General features: G+C 34.0%; 1 protein-coding gene across 2 annotated transcripts; it reads right to left on the reverse strand.

The window, feature by feature from the left end:
* Positions 1-8,045: 8,045 nt before the first annotated feature.
* LOC120779422 (plexin-A2) lies at positions 8,046-20,609 on the reverse strand. Of its 2 annotated transcripts, XM_040111620.1 has the most exons (10): positions 20,517-20,609; positions 18,743-20,166; positions 13,110-14,355; positions 11,312-12,490; positions 10,154-11,254; positions 9,897-10,092; positions 9,373-9,759; positions 9,175-9,305; positions 8,978-9,123; positions 8,046-8,910 (listed from the first exon to the last, which is right to left on the reverse strand). In XM_040111620.1, the coding sequence occupies exons 2-10, from the start codon at positions 20,147-20,149 to the stop codon at positions 8,743-8,745; spliced, it is 5,961 nt and encodes a 1,986-aa protein (XP_039967554.1). In that variant the 5' UTR covers positions 20,150-20,166; positions 20,517-20,609; the 3' UTR covers positions 8,046-8,742. The 2 variants fall into 2 exon arrangements, with proteins under 2 accessions (XP_039967554.1, XP_039967553.1); XM_040111619.1 differs by having other exon boundaries at positions 10,154-12,490.
* Positions 20,610-20,951: the final 342 nt, after the last annotated feature.

A 20,951-nucleotide genomic window follows, 5' to 3' on the forward strand; every position in this document is an offset into this window, starting at 1 on the left:
GACTGTAAAAATGTTTGGACAAGATAGTAAGTACATCAGGTATATGTGACTAAAAAAATTTATTAGTTTTTTGTGTCCTATTCGATTTTGCTCTTACTTTTTTTTATCAATATACAGTATATCCAATACTATTTTCAATTACTTTGAAATTTGTTTTGGCATGCTGGAGATAAGATTGCAGCACGTATCAATTGAAATCTCATACCAAGTTTTTTCAACAAAATTCTATAACTGGCACTTATTTTGGAGGGATTGCTCCCGAACTATTGGTTTAGCTCCTCCCAAGGGTTTTCAATTGGACTCATATCGACTGGCTTCACCAATTAAGAGAACTTACATACATTGAAGTATGTTTAGGATTATTATTCTTCCGAAATTTCCATATTAGTGACACACTTTCCTCAGCAAAAAGCAGCATTGTGTTTTCCAAGACATCTTTATATTGGAATGTGTTCATATTATCTATACGATGAATTGGTCCTACACCATACTATGGAAAGCAGACCAGACCATTATGTTGCCGGTACCATGTTTAGCAGCCTTTTATGTAAACCTTGAATGCAACTTTCTGCCTTTCGAAATGTGAACATTCCGTCTGCACTATTATCGAACAAATTAATTTTTTCGCTCCGCAAGATATTGCGCCACTATTTTACGTCACCTGAGTTGAAAAATTTCAATGATTTTTTGCGAATTTTAATCTTACCCTTAATTTTAAAGTTATTCATCTGACTATGCTGTCAGGTAAATTAGCCGGTTGTAGCCTTCGTCGAACCGTTCGGGAAGATATTATGTTACCAATATCGCCTGAAATGTTAGTTGAAGATATGAATGGGTCCTATTTGGCGAGAGTGACGATACGGTCGTCTGTTGTTATTGATGTCCTTTTTGGTCGAGCGCGAGTTTCAACATTCCTTTTAATATTGAGGGCGTTGTCATATCGAATTTATTAAAACTGGCATAAATTTGCATTTGTTTACTTCACCAAACATTTAACCATGATTGCAGGCTGATGGAGTGTACATATTATTTTGACCATGTGTTTACACATTTACATGTTGAACTCTTGCAGTTACATTTATTAATTACAATGACTTCTATCACGTAGTCATACTGAATGAATTCAAAATTAATTTCCTTGTAACGTAATCCTTGTTACCAAAGAAAATAACAAAGCCAATATAGGCATAGAAATAACTGAATATGTCATACAAAACAAAATGCCAACAAAAAAATTGAAAATGATATTTAATAATAATATATCGTATGTTAAACTTGCTTTATCGTTATTATTACTTGTGTTTTATTACTTTTATCAAATCGTATGCTAAATTGTTTATAAAGATAACCATCTATCAACAATAGTAATACAATAATTTCAAAAAATCTTTGCTATAGAAAATGAATGAACGAATTAATAATGCATCAAACCATAAAAATATAGGCGGTTAAATTAAGAGTAGAAAATAATATAAACGCTAATATATCAACCTTTAACTGACTAATTCACCAAATAATATATCGTTACTAATTACAAAGTTATTACTGGGTTTTATTTGTCAGTTCCAATTACTGCGCTTCGCAAATGTTTTTTCTTAATTATTTCATGAAGTGCTTATAACATACATATATGATATAATATAATACATAAAGATATGGATAATGTTCAGAAGAATGTGTATGATGATATGTATTGCGTTCTAAAATGCAATTCATCTGTTAATTTTGTATTTTCTTAAAGTATAATATCATTGAAATATAATAAGAATTCTGGAAATTAGAAGTAAATTAAAATTTATATATCATTATTTAATTAAAAAATATACGTTTCGTTTTTGATAACACATTTTTACAAATAAATCGTCTTCTTGTTCATGTAAAAGTTTTATTATACAAATTTTACAAAAATTCAAGCCAAAAAAAGTACAAGCAAAGCCTTTTCTCTCAACAATATTTCAACAACCGAACATACCCAAAATTTTCAATATTTCCTCATACTATTTACCTTATTCGAATCAGTGATCTGCAGTGAACAATTTGGCTATGATTATACTCTCAAATTCATGACTCACCGACTCTTCTCACAATTGCATGGCTTGCTTGTGTAATAATGAGTGTGATTATGTCTCACAATCACTTATCGCTTCCACTTGGCTCGAATTGCTTCTCTCATACAATGGTTTAAGCTATTCATTGCATACGTTTAGATGAGTTGGGTGGCTCATAGTTTATTCATGATTACATACAGTCAAGGAAAAAAGTCTACATACACCCATTAATTTTGATGTACCAGAAAATTAGGAGCGATAATTGAAAAAAATATATATATCAACGTTTAAGGCACCAATAACAAATATTATTTGTAGGAAAGAAAATATATTAAAATATATAAAATAGAAAATATTAAGGAAAAACATAATAATAAGCGGGGAAAAAAATCTACATACAGCACGACAACTCTTAACATCGAACCAAAAATTATGCGGAAAGAAAGCGTAATAACAGTTATCATTGATCTCCATATTTTAAATTACAAGCAATGCAATTATTTAAGTGGGCAAAGCGATAATTATAGTGGAGTTCCTTTTATTTTTGTCAATGAAAATGGATAATCGAAAATAAATACACGTTTCAGTTAGAAATATTGTGGTTAATCTCCGAAAAGAAAACAAATCGTATTAAGAAATTGCTAAGGCCGTGAAACTAAGTCGTGCTACTGTACAAACGATCATTAGAAATTATAATAATACAAATAGTACCGAAAATAAGCCCCGAACTGGTAGACCTAAGACTCTCTCAATACGCGATGTTAGTAGTATTATTAAAGTAGTCAACCAGGATCCAAAAATAAGTGCCCCAAAATATCGGAACACATCGAAAAATATTTCAATATAACTGTTAATCCTCGAACAATAAGAAATGTTCTACATTACAATGGATTTCATAGCAGAGTAGCACGAAGAAAACCACTAATTTCAGCCCAGAATCGTAAACTTCACCTCGAGTTTGCTAAAGCCCATCTAGATAAGGATATATACTTTTGTAAACGTGTTTTATTATTATTACTGACGAAAGTAAGTACAATATTTTCGGAAGTGATGGCCGTTCAAAAGGTTGGAGAAAATTAAATACTGCATTTGATCCAAAGAATTTTATACCCTCAGTTAAACATGGTGGCGTTAAAGTTATGGTTTGGGGTACCATTGCGTCGTCTGTAGAGGATTTTTGTCGAGAGTAATATGGACCGTTATCAATACAAAACCAAATTGGAACAAAATCTGAAGCCGTCTGTTGATATCTTGGGTTTGGGAAATCAATGGATTTTCCAACAAGATAACGACCCGAAGCATACTGCGCGCGTTGTTCGAAACTGACTTCTATACTATGCTCCAAGGCAGCTGAATTCACCACCCCAGTCACCAGATTCAAATCCAATAGAACACATTTCTGTCGTAACGTTGACGCGAAACATTAAAAACCGCCCTTATTCGTGATTGGCCGAAATAACATCCAAAATAACGGAGAATTTGGTGGCATCATTGCCTCGTCGTCCTCAAGCTGTCATTGATGCCCAAGGTGGACCGACGAAATACTAAAAGATAACAAATTATCATTTTATTCATAATTTTTTTTGAATAATCAGGGGTGTTGTGGAATCCGATAGTTGTCGGAATCAGAATTGAAACCGATCAAAAACGTAGTAGGTGTCATGAATTCAGATATTATTGGTTTGATATTCGAAACATAATTTGTATCGGTTTTGGGTGTCACGGAAACCAATTTTATCGGTTTTGCTATCAGAAACAAAGCAAGAAGATAGTCGCTCACAGATTTGAAATGTAAGCTAAGAAACCAAGTCATTTTATTATTTCGAATTAATGTATATTTATTTCTATAGGGGAAACCTAAGTGTAAAACACAAAATGTCTTAATTATTGAGTTTTTGGAAAAAATGCGGATAATAAATGTAATTTAACACCCAAATGCGTCCTTATCATTCGATAAATGTTATCTCTTAAACTCTTTCTTTAATTCAGAACTCATTAAAAACTTTAATAGGATTGCTACCAAATGTATTCATTTGCATGTTTTGTCACACTACTAAACAGCTGATTCGAATATTCGTTTTGCGTATGTTCGAAAAGACGAAAATCCAATCAGATTCTGTGACACCATTTAAAATCAGAATTGGTATGCAATTCTGACAGCTAAGCAGTTGTCTTGCATTCCACAACACCCCTGAATACTAAGTTTTTGTGGCTGTATGTACACTTTTTTCCCATGAATTTTTAATATTTTTGCTATTATTGGCTTTATTATGTGAGTTCCTTTCTTATTTTATAAATAAATTAACTTAAAAGTGCCTCCCTTTTGTAGTTATGTTTAGGGATCTGGGTTTGGAATGTTAGCAGAGTTTTTTATTAAAATTGAATCGAAATTCCAATTTAAAAAACATAGTTTTGGGTATTAAGTCTATGGACTTCGAGAAATCAACGGGAATAAATATTCAGAGCAAATTACTCTGCATGCTTTCTCAATTTATTTATAACCTTGAAGCAGCTCATGTCAAAACTACACGATATTCAATTGTTCTAATCACTTATTTTCTATCGCCTATTCTATTGCAAAGCCTTGTAAAATATTACAAAAAATCGAATTTCCTTACTTGGTAATGCTTAATAGCCCCGACAGGCGAGCAAAATTAATACGCATTAAGCCACGCTAACGCGCATTGCAATTTTATGGTGACAGACGGCAGATTTGTGCATTTAGACAGCTGATTGTGAAAATTGTTTATTTATTAAAAAAAAAAGTGAAATAAAAATGAACAAGAGAAATTATTAATAAAAATTTTGGTATTTTTGGAAAATCAATATAAATTTAACGAAAAAATTTGTTTATTATTAACTTCGTTCAAAGATAATAGAGTGAAATTAAAAGCAATAATTGATTCAAATGTGAAAAAAGTGTGCGAAAAAGTTAAGAATATTGGAAAAATGGATAGTTAAGAATATTGGAACTGTGCGTTGTTTATTTTCTGCCATCTAAAAATATTAAAATTAGTTTGTTTTGTTAATATACATAAACATAATTTAATTAGCAATATAAAACTGCTTACCCCTGATGCTGTAAACGCAAGGGAGGCGGCAGACTTCAAGTGACATCTGTCAAAAAATAGCAAAAATCGGCCATTTTTAAGCAGTGTTGCCTACTCAAATTTGGTAAATTCAGCTAAATGCACGAAATTCTTGTGCATTACAAATTTGCATTAACAGGGGTCCAATGCGCAAGTAAATGTAAATTAAGCCCGCTAATGCATATTAGCGCTGTCGTCTGTCAGGTCTATAAGTCCCTTTCTTAAATTGGCCGACTATCAATAGTATTTTAACAGAAAATAACAAAGTAGCTGGTTTGAGATTAATGTAAATATCGTCAACTCTTCGGTAGAGTTGAGCCAATACTTCGACACAATTTCTAACAAATTTCACGAGTGTAATTTTGTGTCAATATGTTTTGTACTTCAATTTTTCGATTAAAAACGATATGCGAAGTAGTTCATTCAGACGTTCCAGCAATAGTCTCTTTTAAATACAATATATCCAAACATATCGACCGTACATTGGCTATATTTAAGCATTTACCACAAAGTAGCACTATTCTTATATCCTATAGCAAAACCTATGAGGGATATTAATATTGAAGCTGTTAAGCATTTCAGCATTAAGGAGATATCAGGCAATATACAGTTTAACACGACCGAACATGTCCCTAAATTCTTCACCTATTACTTCAACATCAATTAGTACACCTTCATTTGCAAGTAAGCTCAGACTTTTTCCCGACTATTTCAAACATGGGTGCGCAGGAAAGTATTGGAGATGAAAGACTACAAATTTAGGTAATACAATGGTGGAAGCAACTTAAAACTAACTTTGCACACATATGAAAATTTGTCCTTAAAATCTGGACTATACCTGCAAATAGTGCGGCGTCTGAACGTATATTTCATAAGTAGTAGAAATATATATATTTGGAGTTAAATTTTATGTTATCGGATTCATAACTGTAAGAACTGTGAACTCATAACCAAACACTTGTGAGTATTTGCTTAATAGCCCTGACAGACGAGCAAAATTAATGCGCTTTAAGCAACGCTAATGCGCATTGCAATTTTATGTTGACAGACTTGGGCATTTAGACAGCTGATAGTGAAATTTGTTTATGTATTAAAAAAAAAATTAATAAAAATAAATAAGATAAATTATTAAAAGAAATTTTGGTATTTTTGGAAAGTCAATATAAATTAACAAAAAAATTCGTTTATTATTAACTACGTTAAAACAAAATAGAGTGAAATTAAAAGCAATAATTGATTGTAATGCGGAAAAAGTTAGGAATATTGGAAAAATGGATAGCAAACTGTGCGTTGTTTATTTTCTGCCATCTAAATATATTAAAATTTGTTTATGTCAATATACTTGGACATAATTTAATTAGCAATATAAAACTGCTTACCTCTGATGCTGCAAACGCAAAGGAGGCGGCAGACTTTAAGCGACATCTGTCAAAAAATTGCAAAATTCGGCCATTTTTGAGCAGTGTTGCCTACTCAAATTTGGTAAATTCAGCTAAATGCACGAAATTCTTGTGCATTACAAACTTGCATTAACATGGGTCAAATGCGGAAATAAATGTAAATTAAGCTTGCTAATGCATATTTGCGCTGTCGCCTGTCAGGGCTGTAATACAAGTTAAGCAGTTCACAAGCTAAAACTCTGTCGCTCTCATAATAGTAAGTGAGCAGTAATCACACTTGTAATCTTTCCGTCAATAATTTGTGTGCTTCATACTCAATTTTTCGCAAGTAACTCAAAGTTGTATTTAAATCATTCACTGCAGATCACTGATTCGAACCACTTATGGCTGATTCACACAGAACTCTTGCTTCACATTATGCTCTCGTATGAGTTTGTTTGCATCGAAGCGAAAGGCAGAAAGGCGCAACAACATGTTTAAAAACTCTTATCTTTTTCCGCTTTGCCAAGTAGCAGTCGCCATTTTTATGAGAAGCGTTCATTGTGACATACCCGTTGCTTTGTTCGATTTGTTTGTTGTTAAAGCATGAATTGACACGAAAAGCGCGAAAAGTTGAATGTGCATGGGCCATTACATTAAATTATTTTCGAGTCCCGGAACATTTTTTTTATTAATGACATACATTCTCATTAATTTAAGCAAGCCAATAACAGCATTTAATTAGACCAGCTTAACAATCTAAGCCCCTAAAGGTGTCGTACACTCTATTCATAGGTGCAATCTCTAAAGGTGGGAAAGTTACATTGTAATAGAATACGTTAAAATATAATTAAATGGTTGTTATACCATCAGATTCTTTACAGTTTTAATATTTCAGGTTAATTTTTCAGTAACTTTAAATGAATAGTGATGCCGAAATTATAAAAAAAAGTCTTAATGTACTCTTACTGTCATCCGAGTACTATAATATATACCTTTTTATAATCATACATAATTACTTATGTACACTAAGTTGCACATTCCTTTGTAGTGAACCTCCCACCTGTCACATAGGTTTTCACCAATTTGGAGCAAATAGATTTACCAATACACTTCTTATTGTTATGATTACGACATACATTCAGTACACATTTACAATTTTTAGACAAATTAGTACAGACAACTATTACTACAATTATAATTTAAAACACTACACACATCCTTAGCAGTACAACAAAATAAATAAACGCGCTCTTATTTATTTTCTTATAGTACCTGGATGTTTAGTATTATTTTACCTTAATATTGTTAAGCTAAATGATTTGTATAATATAAACATTTATTTTACTTATATTTCATATAAAATCAGTCGTTTTTGTGTTTTTACGATTATTTATGTTCATATGACCTTATATCTGCTACATTAATTTTTTTGTTCGTGATTATGCAATTCCATCTGAAACGGATCGGCAAATAAATGGAAAGATCTAAATCGACTAAAGAAATACTTAAAAAACAGTACTAGTGAGTATCTTTGAGATTTGCAGAAGTTTCAGCAAATTATATATTTGTATGTTTTACGATTTATGTTTACTTTTATAACTGCAATAATAAGTATAAATGCTCAAGGTCTTTAAAACAAACATTAAGAATTATTTCCTTTTGACTTAGCGCTTTTAGTTATAATTCAAAAATTTGATTTAGTATTTGACGTGGTGGAACACGTATACGGTAAACCTGAACAAGAATAGATGCATGGAATTTAGTTCGTTTTATGCACTTTGAAGACTTTCGCCAATTATATCCTCAGAAACAAATGTACGCCACCGCATAAGAGAATATAGAAGAGACTAAAACATTTCATATCGTGCTTCGTTGCTCTGATAATTATAAACATTTCAAAGCTCTTGCACACGTACATTAAAAAAGTAATAGTTACATTATACAATTTTTTAATACAAATCTAGTGACGACTTTACTTCCTTAAATTGTTGAGCTTATAGATAAATCCGAATAGCCAAATTATTGCTCGTTATTTGTATACAATTGGTTGTCGTTGTGCTACTAAATGAAGCAAAAGCTTATCAAAGAGCTGGTAAATGTGTTGTCTTTCTTTTCTCTTTTGTTGAATATAAGTGATTTCATATACGTTTGTTTCGACAAAATTGAAGACACCTAACAAAATAATATCGCATACAAAAGTAAATTTCTACACAGTATACATTTTTACTCTCCTGACATCATGTTATGAACTTGCTCTAATTTAAAGGCAAGTCTCTGTTTTTGTGAAAATTCATCTTCTTCTAATGTTACAGTTAATTGTTCATTATATTTTACAGCATATGTATATAGTTCGTGGAGGGCACAATTTGTATTAAACTCCGTTGTATGTAGCTGAAATAAAAAGTTTCATTATATTAATCGGGGTTAATATATATATCTTTATATATATAATTCATACTCGCGATTCTTCGGCTAACATAGCATTCATGTCTTGATCGGAGATCGATGGCATTTCTCTTATATCACGATAATATCTTTCAACCCATTTGCGATATTCCGGTATATCTTTTGCGTACAACAATTTCGAGCTCGGAGAATCTTTACCTGTTTAAAATTTTGTACATTAATTTGATATAAAATACCTTACGAAATTACCTAAACGATGATCTGATGTTGAGCAAGAGTCCATAAACGTCTGTGCTACAACTGATAAGCAGGAATCAACTATATTTGATTTATGTATGTCAAACACAAAATTTGGATTTTTAATTAAATTAACCCAAAACCTAAAATAAAACTATTTTGTAAACAGAGAGCAAAGATGATCGAGAGAGATCCCACAGATATATTTACCTTAAGGGCAAACTATTACTTTTCCAAGTGTGCACAACTTCGTGGTCGGTTATTCCATGTAGTAATGCTTGATCGTCCAAAAAGTCAAACATATATTTTATTGCTAATGGCAATGCGGAGCCTCGGTGTGCCGTACTAAAGATTGTCTCAAAAAGATCATCGACAAATTTTTGCAAAGTTCCTTTGGTTGCTAACAGACGTGTTAAATATATCTCCGATACCAGCTTATTGACACGTTCACCCTCTTTTTGTATATCGCTATCGTGGTGTTTTACCAAATGCCAAAACTTTATACCATTTTCATGTAAGTCATTATTTAGAGGGCTACCAGCTCGGCTAAACGTTGGTGAGGAAGATGTATATTTCGATAAATTCAATGTTTCATATCTGTGGAAGAAACGCAAGGACCAAAACTTAATTTAATATGTTTAAAGAATATGAAAGAAATATTAATGTAGAACATAGATCAATGTGGATAAGCCTAAAAAATTATAAAATAAATATTACAATGTTATATAACTCACTTGTGGCACTTTTCATTTCTATCAGAAAGTATTGAAAAGTTGTAATTTGAGCTTTGCTTGGGTACTAAGCTCAGTCCAGCGCCGTCAGGAACATTATAGTGTTGTAGTGTATTGAGTTTTTTCCATTCACTCTCAGTTTTCGAAGTTGTATCTTCATCATATAAAATTACACGACCACTAGCTCCCGTACGCCATTCTGAGAAAATGAAAATATGTATTGCAAGTGAAGGTTATATTGTTAATTTCGCCAGCAGTACCTAAATCTAAGTCATCTCTTCGTGGTCGTTGACTCCAGGGAATGTTACGATATATTGTGTCCAAGCACTTTTCCTTAACTTGACCAATTGTATCACAATCAAGGACCTTGACGGGTACATTTTCGGTATGTGTTGGCATCATATCAATACTATTGCAGAATATTGGCTGTTGTATAATACTAGCATATACCGTCATTGGGCGAAAATCGATAAGTTGACGTATAAGCTTTTCTTCACTTAGCGAGTAACGGGCCTCGTGTGTACACGCGTCAACGGGTCCTTTGTCTACTTGACCTTTGACTGCTCTAAACAGCATATACAATGGTTCGCCAGCACATTCTTTTAAGAACTTATACAGCAAAAAGGTGAACCAAGCACTAAGCATTTTTTCTGCCACACTTTCGGTACGACGCAACAGAAGTTTTGGATGACTTTTCCCTTCAATACATTTTTCAATCAAGTCACCAAGCAACGTTTTTAGTATGTCGGTGCAATATTCCAACTTTGATTGTAGTGTTACCATTATAAGAGAAGCGACGTTAACACGCTCACGCATGGAAAAGTAACGATTCGATTCCAGTGTCCGAATAAAAAGTAATAAAAATGTTTTATTCATTATAAGTTGACCAAACAGGCGCAATCCTTTTTCTTTGCGTAGTAATTCGGGACGTTCCCATTGTAGTACAATATGATCTTCGTGATTTGGAAAAAGAATTTTCATAGCATATGTACGATAGTCCAAAAAAGGTATTCCCCCGGAAGTAAGATCACCTGTTAAATCTGTCATTTCTGTTTGAAGTTCGGCAAAGGCTTCTTTACATTCCGCCGCAACACGAAGCTCTAATATATCCATTTGCTCTTGCATGTTACGCAAAACGCGATTTGATTCTGAAGTTTTCTTTTTGTATGCTACGAGAAATGCGACAAAAATCAAAAGAATCACCACTGTACCTGCTCCGATGCCTAACTGTACATTTTTGCTTAAGTCATGCATTAAATTTGGTGATGCATAACTCAATATCCCAATGCGATATTGCAAAGAATGTCCTATACGTACAATTACTTCTGGACCTGATTCATTACCCGATTCTGTTGCTACTTCTGGTGGAGGGCGGCATGTTAATTGTTGACGAGACAGTGATGTTATGTTACAAATACCTTTGCCAATTCGTACAATTACGTCCGTTTCCTTACATGCGCGATCCAAATTTCGTCCATTAATTGTTAAATATTCACTTTTATAATATTTTATATCCTCTTCGAAATTGTAATATAAAGGATTTGGATAAAGCTCAAAATGATTTTTTTGCTTACTAGAGAGATTTTGAACTCTTAAAACGTTGTCCATAATAAATCCATATTCTAGTAGTTCCGGATTATCTGCATCAAATATGTCATTGCCTGTTTCAATTACAGGAGAATAACATAACATATCCGTCGCCGATTGAACCTTACATTGGCTGTAAAATATTTCACTTTTATAATATACGTACATTCTTGGACTCTGAATATAGTTGAATTGAGTTCCGGTTACAGCGATTTCAATACCTCCTGCTGGAATACCACGGGGTACTTTTAGTTGGCTACTAGGACCTGACGATACTTGATCGATAGTGGGATCCAGAACATACTTAAAATTATATTCGTTAAACTCCCGGGGTCCATTGTCAAATAGCATTTTGAGGCGACCTTCTATGATACCTGGTGAAGGTGCGGTGCGACATATAGCTTCCGTAACATCTACGCTAATTATTTCGCAACGCAGATGCTCGTTTATAAATGCTTGAATTCGGGATCCGGCATTCAAATATTTGCCCACTATCCTTAAGTGAGTACCACCAGAAACTGGACCATATTGTGGCGAAAAATGTGTAATTTTTGGATCAACAAATTCGTAATCCTCTTTAGATTCACCCCTATAATCACCAATTTGTACAACAATGCGACCACTTCGATACAATTGAACACCAGGACTATCTACGTTGCAAACAATTTCCTTAGTATCAACATAGTATTCTGGAAAAGGCATGCAGCTGATACCGGCAATTCGTACGCCTGAATATATATCAGAGAAATTTTTTCCTAAATTAATACCGCGTATAGTAATGTTTGTCCCGCCTTCCCAGGGACCAGTTTTTGGATAAAATAAATGAATTTCAGGATTGGGGCAAGTTTCCATACGATTCAACCAATCCGTTTTACCTTCATTATTTTTATTACATTGTTCTTCAACTTCACACGTATTTGTAGACGAACACCAACCACAATTATATTTTTCTGATAAAGCTAAACACATACCACAGCTGTCAGCCATATCACGACATCTATATATCACAACTAAAAATAAAAAATGAGATATATTTTATATTATTAGTGTTCACTATAAAGCGAAAGAATTTTGATAAATTTAAAACACAGAAGGCCCAAGCAACGCTTGTTCGCTTCTCTCAATAATGCAAACCAAAGAAATGCCATGCAAAACAATGTATTTATGAGGTTAGAAGTTGCCAGAATTGAAAAAAAAAAAAAATATTTTTCTCACATTTTCTGAAAGAGTAATATCTTAGAAATATTCTCCAAAAATGTTAAGTAAATCAGAAAAATACTTTTCTATATATTCGATAATTAGCAAAGGGTTCTCAGGCGGAACGTCCTGTAACAGGTATTTATTAGCAGCTGCAAGCGACTAGTAAAATTAAGTATACATCTTTAAATTCGTTTTTCTCAAATTATGTTTTTTGAACTGGTAACCACTGTAGCTCGAGAATCATAGGTTAGATTTTAAACAAATTAAAATTTACAGTTTTTTTTTTCAAATCAAGTCATGTCGGAATCTTAATGATGCTATGATTTCAAAATAATAAAATAAAATAATTTACTGGTAAAAAAATTATTTCAAATTGTAAATTTGAAGTGGTTTTAAGTGAATTTTATTCTTGTTATAAATACTACTTACCATGAATATCATGAGGGTTATCGAGTGGCTTTGAGCCACCCCAGATAACAGCAAATGTTGCAGTTAAATTAGGAGAGCGTGAAGTGTATTGGAACTCCATATTGTCACAATATATAGTATCTCCCAATAATTGTGCATTTAAACTAGTGACACGTCCTTCGATATTAAACTGGCATACAAAACGTGTTTGTACTATAAACTGCCCAATTATATGCACTTTAACTTTTATGGACTTACTAGTCCCAGCAGCAACAAGCATCTCACTACCTTCACCAGTGGCGTTTATAGTTGGACAAAAACCAGGACCTGAACGGTAGCTAGGTCCAATGCGACTAACTCCAGTAACAAGAATGTCATTGCGACAATTTTCAGCAGTGTCATGTGTACATCGATGAGCTTCCACACACCAATCGCAAGGAAATTCCGAAGATACACAGCGAGTACATGATGAATGTGTGCTACAATCAAAAAAAGTAAAATCGGTGGAGACAAGATCTGGTCCATCCTTAGTTCGTACGGATAGTTTGGCGGTGAAATGATGTTTTCCCTGTTCTATTTGTGGTAGCATATCTGTACGTGGAGTTGTGCAATTCACACCATTACGCTTTTTTGTAGCATTCGTAAAAAGTGCTTTTTCTTCCGTAGTAAATGCGCAAACAAGATTTTCTTTCAATTGCGGCAAATGGTCGATAATGAGTTCTAAAGTTCTTGCTGTAGTTCGCTGAAGTTGATGTGGTACAACACTTGTAATTGTAGTGCATTTGCCTGTTTTATAACTAACCCAGTAGAGAGGGTCATTAGCATCGTCTTGGCAACTAGAACGTGGACTACATTTGTTTTCAAGCGAACACCATCCGCAATAGGGATCGCGTGCACCCAAACACTCTCCACACGTTCTATAGTCGGAGCAATCATAAACCTTAACTTTAGCTACTTCATTAAGCGACATTACGTATATAAAAAGATTTCGGCTATCAAAGTGCATATCTGGATTAATAGGAGAACCCACTTTTATTGGTATATCCGCGTACTCATTTGCGGAATCCACTGATTCAACAACTACTTTTTTTAAATGTCCATTTGCAGTGCCAATGAAAACGACCGTATAGCCACTAGTACTTGTAGCCGCAACTGCTGTGAGCCGAGTATCAAACTTGGCTACCGGTACAACGGCAATGGGTTGTTCACCTCCTAATGGCGAATTCACGTCGAGTCCGCAAAAATCCTCGCCAATAGTTTGGAGTTTCTATGAACAAGTGCAAAATAATATTCGTTATTTGTCTGAAGTTATTTGATTAAGAATTTAAGTTATTATAAATTATCTGAGAGTCGAGACGAGTAGAAATTCGGGTGACTGTCTGTTCGTCCATATGTCTATGCAAGACAGAACTTGAGTAAATAGAAGATATCCTGATAAAACTTTGCACACGTGTTTCTTGAAAGAATTGGCAGGCAGTATCATCGGATTATTGCAGTCCCACAAAAGGCAATATTACGATTCTTGGGGCGCCGCGATTTGATGGTACCGATAGATAGAGGAGGTCCTCAGGATTAAAAAATATGTACACATATACCATCCTCAGACGCATAGTTTTCGAGATATTTCACTTTAAAGTTCAAAAATTTGTTAAAACAATGCTCGTCATTTCACTATGTTTAACCCCATTTTCACACATTTTTTAATTAATATATATTTAATTACACTGTAGACATTCGTATATAAAAAAAAATTTATATTAATTGTATATTTTTTAAGAAAATAAATATACTTTAAAACAATTTTGCATATTCGAAGTTTCAAGCGATTTGTGTGTTTACATTTATGACAAATAGCAGTGTTGCCATACTTTGTGTCCTGAATATACATATATCAAACATTTGTTGAAACTATGAATACCCCGGTGTTCGATCGATGAGGGTTATTTTTTTTGAAGCGCGGCCGAAGGCCGCCAGTGCAGAAAGTAGTTCGACACAAAGGAACTATGAATACCCCGGTGTTCGATCGATGAGGGTTATTTTTTTTGAAGCGCGGCCGAAGGCCGCCAGTGCAGAAAGTAGTTCGACACAAAGGAATATTATTTTTTATCTTTATTTATCAATTAACATAATATAAAAAAAAAACCATTTGTACCATTTTCTTTATATATGTTAAACAGAAAAATTTTTAATAGTTTTTTTAAAAGACAATATGTGGCAACACTGGTATTTGTCATGACATGTAAAGAAAAACAAAACAAAACAAAATAAGAGTGAATTGCATGTAAAATTGTGGAACTTTGAAGTGAAATATCTCGAAAACTATGCGTCTGAGGACGGTATATGTGTGTATATTTTTTAATCCTGAGGACCTCCTCTATTCATCGGTACCATCAAATCGCGGCGCCCCAAGAATCGTAATCGTGCCCCACAAAATGCCGCTAAGCGGAAACCTAAGTATGTTGTATTATGATTAAAAAAAAACAACTGTAATTTGATTCAAGAAAACGCTGTGTAGTCTTAAATTAAAAAAAAAGTGGGTGTGGCCTGCCTCTAATGGGTACAAATCACAAACCTCTTAAACTAGATCAACCAAACTACCTGAGGAGGACTCCATTCGATGACTCCTCAAAAAATATGTGAAACCAGACAGTAAGCACGTCTACACCTCATATAACGGTTATGTTGAAAACTACTAAAGGTGCGATAATTCTAAAAAATAAACACCGTCAGGGTCAATAAACTTTACACTCGAAATGGCACGAAAAAGGCTTCAATTGGAGCCAGTATTAAAATTAGAACATGCACATGGAGTCCTTATCTTTTACACATTTATGCTAAAATGTGGAAATCCTCGAAATTGTATTGTAACCATGCAATACTACATACATATGTATATGCTAATATTTCAACGTCCATTTGATTCTTTCACTTTACAGTTTATAGACAACAATTGGCCGAATACGTTGGCCCCGGTGCCAATTGCCGACTTTTGATCAAAAATATCGGTAAAAGTCTGAGATATATTGTAGAAATTCGAAAAGAATGTGTTTCTGATAATTATGTCTTGGACTGGGACAACACTTCTTTTAACCCTTATGTGAGCACCCAGTTTTAGCCACGTTAATGAGCACCCAGGGTACCCTGGTACCCACCACTATAATAACATACTTTCGAAGTTTGGAAGCCAGCGAAATTCTGAAAAAACAATTTAATAATTCTCTTAAGAGAATATTTTAGCTGTGTTTGATTCTTGTCGCCCATTTTATTTTTCTGGAAGAGAAATCGGGATAAGGATTTCACGCGCTCTGCGGGTGGGATGCGGTCAGTTTTCATGTGTTCGAAATGTTTGTAGTTGTGCTAGTATCTAAGAATAGACTCATTTCAGTGACTTCGGAGTACACAGTGACGCTGCTTGGCAATTGTGAATCAGTGAGAAGTGAACAGTTGATGAGAAATGTCATGTAAAGGACGAAAAGTCGACTGCGTTGATGAGCATAGAGCGGCTTTGCGTTAGAATCGACATTATTAACCATCTGGAGAAGAAGATAAGAGCTCAGAATATGAAGATGAGGATTGGCTTCCACGCTCTGCCACTGCAAGCGAGACGTCCGAAAGGGGAGGGGGGAGATGACCAGTGAGTCAGAAGCAGGTACAGAAAATGCCAATGAATACGTTGCGAAAGACAAAACTGTTTGGTGTAAGAAGCCGCCTGAAATTCGACAAACTGCTTCTCACAATATGTTGCAACTGAAAAGTGGCCCTGCTAGATCTACAAAAAAATTGTCCATAGGAGATACATTTAAGCCTATAATCTCAGTTGAAATGGTTGATTTTATTATTCGCTATACTAACCAGAAAGCTCTAAGCGTCTATAAAGATCATAACGCACAAAATCCTAATTCGAATAGAGCGTGGCGTTCGGTAACAGTGCAAGAAATGTATGCGTTCATTGGGATTCTGATTCGATCTGGCGTCAATAATTCGAATACGAATCATACTATCGATATGTGGAAGAGTAACTCGTATCCTCTTTATCGTGCGGCGATGGGTTTCAACAGATTTCGATCTATTTTGCGTTATATTCGTTTTGATGATACCAACACACGCCAAGCACGTACAGAAATTGACAAAGCTGCTCCTATACGTGATTTATGGACAATGTTCAATGTAAATTTGGGTAAAGTTTACAAACCTACGGAAAATTTAAAAATCGATGAGCAGCTTTATCCTTATCGTGGGAACACAAAATTCACACAGTGCATTCCTTCGAAACCCGCTAAATACGGCATACAAATTTGGTGGATTTGCAATGCTGAAACCGCATATCCCTTGTCGGGAATTCTTTACACAGGAAAAACTGCCAATGTTCGAGAAAAAAATCAAGGAGAGAGAGTCGTCAAAAATTGCAGCTCCAATCAAAGGAAGTGGCCGAAATATAACAATGGACAATTATTTTACGACTTTGTCTCTTGCTAAACACTTGCTCTCATGGAAATTTACAATCACTGGTCCATTGAAGAAAAATAAGCCTTATGTATATACCCAAACAAATGGCTGCAAAAAAATCTAGACCTAAGTAAATTCTCTTCTCTCTTCGATTTTCACGAACGTTCTGTTGCGCTTTGTTCATATGTCCCGGAAAAAAACTAAGCTCTTATTCTTATTAAAAGCGTGCTCGGATTTTCGCTTACCCCTGTCACTGTTGCTGAACAAGAAATTGAGCCTCGCGACAGCTCTGGTAGAAAAAAAGTCACTGGTTCTTGTCACGTTTGCTACCAACTGACAATCAAAAGACGAAGAAAAACTCGAAAAAATTGTATCGAAAGTAAAATGTCCTGATTGTGCTGAATAATTAATGAATATTCAATAAATTTATGTTGTCAATTCATGTAATTATTTATTTATTATCCCAAGTTATCTAGTTGAAACATTTATCAGTATTGAATCTCATTTACAGATGATTGCATTGTTTTTCATATAGTAGGTACCCGGGTGCTCCAAGCGAATTACCTAATTTCAAAAATATTTTTAAACTTCATAACATTTTTTTTTTCAATTTTGTATACTGAAATAGCTCTGATGAAAGTTAAATCGCAAGGATCCGGAAGCTCAGTTCGAAAAAAAAATTGTTTCACCGAATTACTAGCAGAAAAGTGTGGTGGTGGACACCCGGGTACCCCGGTGCTCACATAAGGGTTAACCACATAAATCGTTCGATATGTGAGTTATCTTGCCAAACTTTTATTATCGTTTCGAACAAAAATCGTTGGACGCTAAAAGCTCGACCATGAAAAAAAGCAGGTACACTTGAATTTTGTTTCTAATGGAATCAGTCCAAACCTTCTCTAACCACAATATATATAATATGTTGTCAAAATGTATTCATAAAAGTTATGAGGTTTATTTGAATGGAATTGTTCTAGACATTGGCCTAACCCTCATAACCCTAATATAATGATTTCCGATCCTCTCTGGTTGCTGCTTTCCCCATCAATCTAAGAATGATTTTAAGTGATAACAAATATACATCAAGTATTTTTACTAGCAACAACAATGCACATACTTACTAAATGCTCTCGAATTATAACTTTTATTGCTATAACCTATTAGAAAAATTTTAAAAATCAAAAACAAAAATTGTGCATAATACTTACAGTTGGAACACATAACATATTTGGTGATATAAAATCCAGACCACGAGAGCCAACGCCATTAAAGCAAGATTTGATATTCTGCATAAATTTTCGCCGTATAGATTTTAACGAGTAAATGCATAAAGCTGAATTATCAGTAGATACATTTCCATCTCCAACACTAAATACTCCGAAGAGAACGTCATCTTGGACGGTTATGCCCAGACTTCCGGCTAAATCCATACTCGGCTTACCCAAGTAACCAGCCTGAACTAGATTATATTTAGTACCACCAGTTATACAGTCAATTGGGATTTCTGTGTATGAATAGTAGTTTGAGTCTTCTTGGCAAATACGCACAATTTTCGTTATATACTCTTTCGGTGAAGAATGATAATTGTGTTTCAATTGGGTCGTTAAAAAATATGAAAATCTTTCAGAACTAAATCCATAAACGTAATTTATTAAATAGCCTTCTCGGGCGTACGAATTTATAAAGGTTCTTGTGCCCGTTGTTACTGCCGATGATGCGATTTGAAACATTTTAGTTTTTTCGAGTGAGCGTGATGCTACAGCAGGAATCTCGCTACGATATGGAGAATTATTTGTGTACGTGACACCTACATACATGACGTTGGTGATCGACGGTTGCGGTGGCCCTGGCGCTATGAATGCTACAGTAGATGAGTTTGCATCATTCGCAACAACGGCATCTGGTACATCCTGTTCGACAATGCTAATATTTTGCAAATTACGGACAGAGCACGTGCCTTGAAATAAAGATCCGCACGCAATTAAACGTGAGGTAGCACGATCGATCAGCAGCACCTTGTTATAATTGTCTGTAGGCTTGCGTACGGCATGAGCTGGGCAATCTAAGACAGTGCATTCGACCGAGTCATTTTTTGGACCGGTTTTTACTGTTTCGTGTAATTCTAGCTGCGGTGAAAGTTGATATAAATAATTGACACCACCCACAAATACTCGTCCAGTGAATGTGTCGACAACCAAATGATTTAACGGTGTATCAAAATTAATGTTATTAGTTATTACGTTGCTATAGTTTTTGGCATCAACAGCACCTCCTTTTCCGCTATCGTCTCCATCACCGAATTGTGCTGAGGCAGATGAAGATGGTGAACTTCCGCCGTTACTATCAGAAAGCGCAGCTTTTAAGCTAGCAGATGTAAAACCGTCGATTATACCGTCGCTATTTTGCACAAGGTCCTGTTCATCGCTCAAAAGTTCTGTCTTGTGAATATGTACCGCATTTAATAAGGAGCTGGCGTATAAAATATCTGTGCCGATGTGATTATTATCATTAATTCTACTACTACTTTTACTTTGGCTATTTTGGGTATTAATGCTTCTTATAGAGGTCACGTAATGTAGCATGAATGCCAGAAGGAACCAAATTATAACCCGCATGATTCATAACATCAAATCTAAAAAGAAATAATTAATACGAAAAATATAAAATCTATATTATCTGCATTATAACCCATTGAGTAATTTAATTTTATTAAAAATATTAAAAGAATGTATTTTAACATTTTTATTTCATACGATTTATTACTACTGTTTACTGTTGCGGTGATCAGATATAATCAAGTTATAACCAAAATTGAAATCTCGTTACAACATGAATATTCAATTGGCTGCAAATTATTAAATAAAAAACGGTTTTTTTATTCTTGCTATATAAATTTTATAAATTTAAGAAATCAAAACCGAGTTCGGTAGTTCTTTGTCTGAGGTTGTACTGTTTTTATAAAAAAAATGGAATATGTCTTACCTTTATAATTCTGTACAAAAAAATAACTTTTTATTTGACAAGGTCACTCTCGAGAGTCTCGAATGATGATATTCCAGTATCGCTATTTCAATTAATTTATTATGTTTCGTTTACTGGTATTAACTAGTAATACATATGAACATAATACACACAACAAGCAGTTAGAAGTTCTGAACGTGTAACGTTATAATATTCTGTATACTCTTTTAAGTAGACGATAATAAAAAAGTCCTAAAACTTTAGACAGATATCTATTCAGAATAGCAGGAATTTCGGTGTAAAAACATACATCAACAGTTTACTTTGACAAGATTTGACCGGCGAAATAAACACACATGACTTTCTATATCAACTTCCATAAAGGTTACAAGTGGCATACCAAAGTTTAATAAAAGAAGAAAGTAGCCAGAATTTTCAAATATCCATTTATATTGA

This window comes from Bactrocera tryoni, unplaced genomic scaffold (assembly GCF_016617805.1).
Source record: "Bactrocera tryoni isolate S06 unplaced genomic scaffold, CSIRO_BtryS06_freeze2 scaffold_11, whole genome shotgun sequence".
NCBI classification, from domain to species: domain Eukaryota; kingdom Metazoa; phylum Arthropoda; class Insecta; order Diptera; family Tephritidae; genus Bactrocera; species Bactrocera tryoni.

Bases quoted from the DNA above. Each gene is read 5' to 3' on its own strand.
- LOC120779422 (XM_040111619.1), bottom strand. From the start codon at position 20,149: ATGCGGGTTATAATTTGGTTCCTTCTGGCATTCATGCTACATTACGTG. The intron at 9,306-9,372 runs GTAAATATATCT...GTTTTATTTTAG, and splicing joins AGTAATAGTTTGCCCTTAAG to GTTTTGGGTTAATTTAATTA. The intron at 9,124-9,174 runs GTAATTTCGTAA...AATTTTAAACAG, and splicing joins AACATCAGATCATCGTTTAG to GTAAAGATTCTCCGAGCTCG.